At 34.8% G+C, this 7,812-nt stretch overlaps 1 protein-coding gene across 1 annotated transcript in view; it reads right to left on the reverse strand.

The window, feature by feature from the left end:
- LOC117102375 (synaptotagmin-12-like) overlaps positions 1-7,812 on the reverse strand; it is a 35,189-nt gene that overhangs the window by 7,410 nt on the left and 19,967 nt on the right. The window contains exons 2-6 of the mRNA XM_033242635.1: positions 4,754-4,954; positions 3,682-3,878; positions 3,049-3,214; positions 1,438-1,659; positions 661-781 (exon numbers count right to left, since the gene is read on the reverse strand). Of these exons, the coding sequence (XP_033098526.1) occupies positions 661-781; positions 1,438-1,659; positions 3,049-3,214; positions 3,682-3,878; positions 4,754-4,942 (895 nt within the window). The 5' untranslated portion in view covers positions 4,943-4,954. The remainder of the gene's footprint in view (positions 1-660; positions 782-1,437; positions 1,660-3,048; positions 3,215-3,681; positions 3,879-4,753; positions 4,955-7,812) is intronic.

Raw genomic sequence — 7,812 nt, forward strand, 5'->3', positions numbered from 1 at the left:
CATTTGGTGTTTTGCCATTTTGACAGGTCTTATGGCATCCAGTATTTTAGAGCTGCCTATTCTCAGCTCTTCTCTTAATTTGAAAATAAGTGTCATTCTGTTTCATTTGATCAGTGATGAAGAAAAACGTACTTTTCCTTACCTGTCTCTTATACACATCTCTGAAGTTTTTCTCGCAAATCTGACTACAAAACCATATCCAAATTTCACGTTCCACTTTTGACCCTGAGTTGTGCTTCGCACTCGCCGCTGAGGGCGGCGTTCCGGGAACCCTGCGTCAAGGAGGATGTGCGGTAGTAATCGTTGTTTTTCTGCTTGTTTGTTATCCGTAAACAAAACTATTGAACGGGTTATCATAATATTGTTAGTTGAGCGGTAGATGTGGCTTCTAGGCGTATCTAGGAGTAAAGGGGATGATGTGGGAGCGATTGTAAGGAGGTGATTTTTGCTTCGAAAATTTCAATGGGGGCGACTAGGGTTAGAGGCTGGAGGAGAGGGGGTACACCCACCACTGCTACTAATGCCATCGAATCGACGGAGAACAGCACGGCATGCGATAAGAAGAAAGAGGGTTATTAAATTTGCAATCAAAGTAGAAGGTATTCCTATCTATATTTAGCAGAAAGTGGGATAAAAACTGTTTTTCACATATATTCTTACCTGCTGTTTCTTTTTGGTCTGTCCATTTCAAATTTCTAGCCTTAACAATTATCACCATTAGCCGTGCTGCCGTCGGCAGATAGCTCAATGAAACCAGCACATCGCCTAAGTCCATGGTAGTCTGAAACAAAATCGGAAACCGAACGAAAGTTTCATATCAGATCCAAATATTAATAAGCCTACACATAAACTAAGGATATTATGATACTAGAAAATAATGTAACCAGTTACATCGTTGGTGGCGCTATTGACGATCAGATAAGGCGATACGATTACGTTGACCTTCTTATATGACATCAATTAATAGTTTGGTATCAAACGGCAAGATTACGTACACCATGGACCTATTAATAACACTAATGTCTGTGCTTTATGTTATATATATTATCCTTCAACGCTTCGATAATTTTGTTTATACTGTATACTGTATTAGGCATAAATCATCATCATCAACATTTTCATTATCATCGTTATCATCACCATTATTACATTATGATTACATTTATTATTATTACAGTATTATTATTATTATTATTATTATTATTATTATTATTATTATTATTATTATTATTATTGGTATTATTATTATTATTATTATTATTATTATTATTATTACTATTATTATTATTATCATTAATATTACAGTGTTAGTAAGCCTATACACTATTTCGATAAAATAATTATAGTGTACGTGTGACTACCACGTAAACACGTAGCTTTTCAGTCTGTTGATTTCTATATTGCCTCTGTAATGGGCCTACGTGTGAATATTCCTACCTCATCGTCTGACATCTCGGCTAGATCCAACCAAGCAGTGAATGGATTTGGTACAAGGTTCAGATCGCTCAGTCTAAGCCTACATACTCCTAGCATTCCGATGCGAGAGAATCTATCGCAACTTAGAACTACTAAACGAAGAGCACGGTAGTCCAGCTCCGATTTAGGAATGTTGAATAAAAACTTCTCATTGTAAATTGGACTAAGACAACGATGTGCAATCTTTAAAAGAAGACAAGGAAAAAAAGCGTGTGTAATATAGACTGCGCACAATGAAAACTTTCATATCTACAACAATAATAATTGATGAAAACTAATGATGTTTTAAATGGTTCAAAACGACCAAGGAGCCTCTTTGTTATAACTGCTTTCATATATTATAAATTCTACAATTAGGAGTTTTTCCCGTCTTAGGTCTGAACAAATTCTTAGAATTGCAACAATAAATAACTTGAATGAATAAAATTTTCATTTTCGTTTCCAACCTCTACACAGGTAAAAGTCCTTGGTTTTATTTCCCTTGAATCTTTGAACTAAAACGTTATACCGACCTCTACGATTGTTATCATCATTTCAATCAGATAATCTGTACGCAATTGTAAACTATATTTCGGAGCAGATGTTATTTTATTTATTCAATAATCATACACTGTTAACAAATGCCGCAAGGTGTAAACGCCGATGCAGTTTATGAGACTTTATGTAAAATAATAAAAGCAACATAAGAATACTTTTAAAGGGGGAAAGCAAATAAAACATTATCTTGTTATCATTCTTATTCCAGCAGATTATTCAAAAACTGTCTCTAAATCATGATCAGCGTAGTGTATTTGCGACAGCTTAAGTACGCACATGGCAGAAAAAGTGAAGAGTTAATGAAGTTGATATTTCGAAAAGAAAAATGTGCCTGACTTTAATAGATTAATCTACATACGTCCACATATTCATAATTATAAATTCATGTAAACTTCTTTTGAGAAGTTTTTAATTATTGTAACGTTTATCGTTGTTTAAACAATTATACAATTTGCAATATTGATATGAATTTGATTCTGGCGTTATCAAACTTCTAAATTCATAAACGCACAAATTGTCACTTAACCCGTCTTGTATAATACACATTTAAATTGAATAAAGCCCCAAAAGTTTGACCCTAATTACTTATTGACGTGTGACAACACGTTAAACGTCCACACGCACATATTAAGATATTGATGATGACGTTTAGCAACTCTGTGAATACTGTACATCTTTGAATTCAAGGTTGACATTTTGTCGCTTTAAGGCCACTGCAGATTGTCTTCGACCTGTCTCCAAAATATAGCAATTACCACTACCTAAGCAGAGCACTTAGTTGGCAACAGATAATGTACGGGCAACGGGTAACATTTAGAAATAATAATTTAAAAAAATGCTCAAGCCAGACCAACAAAAAGTCTATTGGAAAACAGCTAAGCCATACAGAAAACATACAAAAAAAAAAAAAAATCGACGGACATAAGAATATAGTAGACGCTGTGTTTCGGCAACATAACAATTTTTATTTCGACTCAACTGACAACGCGTGGGCGAATTAATTGGGCTTACAGAAATGTGACAGCATAAACCTACCTTTGTATGTGCCTTAGATTCTTCGTCGGGCTCAATGAAAATCTTTACAAAAGTATCCAAAGGCTTGTGTTGATTGGTCATTTTCAAATCACGTGCTTGTACAATAGTTAGTAATAAGCAACCGGAGTCTTCTAGATAATTAATTGTTATTTCTAATTGTCCAGTTCTATAACGAATAAAATTATTATTATTCTTATTATTATATATTATAAACTAGAAAATTAGATAAATAACAGCAAATTCGAGCACTGTTACTATTAATCTATATATATATATATTACCGTGTACATATATATATCTGTCTCTTATACACATCTAGATGTGTATAAGAGAAAATTTTGCTGCGTAGCATTGTAAGTACGATAAAAACAGTTTCAGGACATAAAGCTCTTAAAATGACATTTCAATCTCCAGGGTATACATCACCAGATGGCGCTCTAACGTTTTGGATTCTGCTTTACGTAACAAATTCAGTTTGCTGCATAATAGTAGAAAATAATGATATAAAATAATGTATATTTAGAATCATATATTTTATACCTTACATACAGTACCCTTGTATGTAAGTTATTGCTTTCTCCGAGTTCTTAAATATGAAATATAATTAATAAGCAAGAGCAATAATGAACTTACGAACTCGATTGTCCTTCGAATATTGATGAATCGGAAGCTACTGATTCCAGAGACTCAGCAGAGGCACATCTACCCAGAGGCGTGCGGGCGAATGTTAGCTCTTGATCTTCATATAAAGCACTAGAGGTGTCCCTGTTTGGTGATTCCACAATGGTATCTGATGCATCTTTTGACTCTATACTTCTCTCATCTGTTTTCTAATGTGATTTTAAATAAAAACATACTATTACGACCTGTGTTGAGCTGACATACCGGTACATATTCATATTTTTTTCTTCAAATGATGCCGGTAGATAGGTAATAAAATAGACTATCACTTGACACAAGTGACGCAAACTATACGATTTGTATACGCGCTGACGCAAAATGTAAACGCGTTTTTTAGTTGACGCATGCACGTTTTGAAGGCGAGTTGACCATCACAAACACGATGTTTTTTTAATTGCGGCCAAAAGGGGATTTTAGTCTATGTTTTTAAAGGACGAATACACAGTATTGGTTTTGCAACTGATACCAAGTTCTAGAAAGTGATCGGTTGATGTAGCCTACGCATCTCAGTCCAAATCAATGTTCAACAGCCTCTACAGAGTGTAATAGACCAAACGATGTACCGTAAATGCTTTTACTGGTAAAACTATATTATGTAGTATCGATCTGCTGATTGCATTTTAGTAAAGCGATGGAGGAATGGTAAAATCAGGGAAATGGCCTAGATCTTTATGCGTAAAAGTATACCTTCAATTTTTCGAAGACGGATTAGCATATGAAGAGCAACGCACAAGCCAACTCAACATTTCATAATTCTGGAGAGAACGTGCTTCAAATTTGTACTGACAATCTATGGAGAATACGAACAACCTACGCAAATACTTCTTACTACGCAAGTTCTACGATTAATAATACAAGTGTAGGCTTATCTATTAATAGAACTGTACTTCTAGCTGTTAATGATGCTAACAAAAACAACCTTAATATATTAACACATTTTAAAAGTTATTCATGCTCCACTTAAAAAGAGATGTTCTTAATTGATATAGGTTAGTAATGAATTAAAAGTTCTCTGCATACTTACCGTTTTGTCGGTAGTACCGTAGGTGGCGCCCTCCTCTATTTTTACCACCTCATTCTCCTTTCGATTTGTGATCCTCAATAGATATTTTTTCATCCGTTCAGATCCGCAGAAATGATTCCATGCTGCCGCAGCCCCAACACCACTAGCAGTTAAGGCACAGAGCACAACGGCAACCACAAGAACACCCATCACACAGAATACCTGAAAATGCGAGATTCGAGCAGCTTACTGGACAGGGTGCTTATGAGTAGCTGTTGTTAATAAAAGCTTATACGTTACCGTATGTGGTATAATTACTTTGGGATGCGAATATATTTTCATATTCACACGGATGAAGAAGGCCATAGGAAGTTAAAACATTACACGGGATTGGGCGTCATTCACGATAGTGCGATACATCATGAAATATACCAATATGACATTGAAGACGAAACCTGAAGAAAGCCTAGCTTTACTGAGCTGATAGAAGGAGTTTGTTTATATAATTCGATAATCAAGAAAATGACAAATCGAATATGAAGATAATAACAAAGCATTCTGTATTTTTACCTAATGGCGTTATGATAAAATGAACCCGACGATGAAAACGATTTTTATTTTTTAAGTGATGTATAAATAGGGCCTATCAATAATAATTTCGGCATAAATAATCTTAGTGAATGTGATTGCAGTAGGACTAATGATCAACGCTTAAAGGGATATGACGGTAACATGAAAATGAGGATAACAAGAGAAATAGCAGTAACCGTGGAGAAAATTTATGATTAGGGCCTATAGCACCTGGCCCGAAATGGCACTCTCAGACTTAAATTTTAATATAATATCGTTTTTCCAAATTTCTTTTATAATTTTGAAAAAAAAAATGGAGAGGGAGGGCGGGCCGGCTTGGTCATCCTTCAATACACCACTGATTTGAAATCAACACAGTAATCAATAATTACTCATCAATATTAAGTCGGAAATTACTTTAAATTATTATTTTTAAGTCTGTTTATGAATGGGCCCCTAATATCATACGCCATTGACTTACTGCCATAATATCGGCGCTGGTTCGAGCGGGGTTTTAAGTTTTCTCGGATAAGGACTATAAACCGTAGGGATAGTATACACAATACACGTGAGCACTTTTGAGACGAGTAGTGAGATACTAAGGTGTGCTGGTCCATTCAGATCATGTGGTGGACAGAGGAAAGTAGCTGGTACCGTTTTTTTGGGTAGCTAAGACTGGAAGAGACCATTAAGGGTGCAGTTACTGAAAAAGATATGTCTATGCATCGAGCGTCAATTCGGCGGATACCGGCGCTATACAAATATTCACTATTATTGTTATTATTTTGTATGAACATTAAAAGAATACAGAGATACGAGTTGTTTTTAAGCGTTTAATTCGGGGGTGGGGGGATAGAAAAAATCCTCCTATGTTTTAAAAGTTTATATTGTGCCTATAGTAATTCTGTATAATTATAGCAGGATCGGTCTTATTCATGATTAAGCTAACGGTCCGCCTTTGCTTGTTTTTGTCTTCGGGTTTGGGTGTAGTTCAGGCAATTGCCGTATTCAGCTAAGAAGCCCCATCCCTGAATTGTTGCTGAGAAATTCTATAAAACGACAGTGTTACATTAGTCCTACGTATGCTGTGTGGGACATGCTCGACATGCAAGCATTCCTCAGATCCATTTGATTATTCAGTTAAAGATGACGGACTCCGGAAACGTACAGTAGCCTTATTGGAAATGTACGAATGTGAGATTTCCACGGCGATTAAGATCAGAAAAGAAAAAAAAAGTAACTAATTTGTTACCCAGATTATAGTGTTTTAAGCAATTTAAGCTATCCAATAATATTAGATTTGAGTTGGTTCGTTTAGAAAGTCATCATAAAATAGCGGTTTCAATGAATTGAGTATGATGATTAGAATGACGTATGTTGTTGATATTCTTCGTAATGTTGATATATGACCGGCTCCGCTAAATCTACGTATTTGATACTAAGATTAATGACATATTTGACTTGTTTATTGTTAATATTTCTTGGTAGTGGCACATCATCTACATTGTCACGGGTATATTGTTCACCTCAGAATATTTAAATCATCCTGCTAAACATTTAAACACCATTAGCTGAGATGCATCACGTAACCCAATAGGCCTACATAATAAACACGCTCCTGCTACAAGCGCGTGTGATAATATAACGCGTATACGCGAAGTTGCCACTTAAAAGGCAAGCTGCTTAACTTAAGTATTTTATAAGATTTAAGAAAATCTTATGATTCCAAACCTGGAAAGAAAAGCCTTATTGCTGGTTAGTATTACCAGGTGGTCGATGTCGATGAAAGTGTGTACAGAAACACATGCGCACAATCATATTCCACCAAAATAGGACTAATGCATTTACGGCATTCGCAGTTGGAAATACCACCAAGAAACATAAGTTATTATATTTGTGTGTGTGTTTATATGTCATGACTTTTCATTTGTTTGTATTGGATGCGTGTATGTGCGTGTGTAATCGGCATTACCTATTATTACAGACGGATAGGAATGCATGGTGATAATGAAAAAGATCCATCTTATGCCATGTTTCGATAGTAATTAATCAATTCAGTAAATTTAATATCTAAGCATATTACTTAAAAATGATTGCTTCAGGCAAGTCGGTCAGATCATATCATCGTAACTTGAGCTATCTGGCGAACGCATGATAATGTGATAATATAAGGCCTTGCCTTGCGAGTGCAGCCACGAAGCCAGATACGAATGATTAAGCATTATATATCTGCAGAAAAGGCCTTGAGCAGAACTCACTACTGCACAACGCTTTATCGATATATAATATACTGTAAATATCTATTTGCAGAAACATAATGATAATAATAATGATGAGGATAATAATAATAATAATAATAATTTATAATAATAACAAAATCAATAACAATATATCCATTACAGGGAAGACTTCATATACGAAGCTTAATATCTCTTATATATCTTATATATATCTTATATATATATGTATATATATATATACAGTATATATATAAGCCTATATACAGATGT

This window comes from Anneissia japonica, unplaced genomic scaffold, assembly GCF_011630105.1.
Source record: "Anneissia japonica isolate Jap-2015-1 unplaced genomic scaffold, ASM1163010v1 scaffold288037_len161832_cov179, whole genome shotgun sequence".
Taxonomy (NCBI): Eukaryota; Metazoa; Echinodermata; class Crinoidea; order Comatulida; family Comatulidae; genus Anneissia; species Anneissia japonica.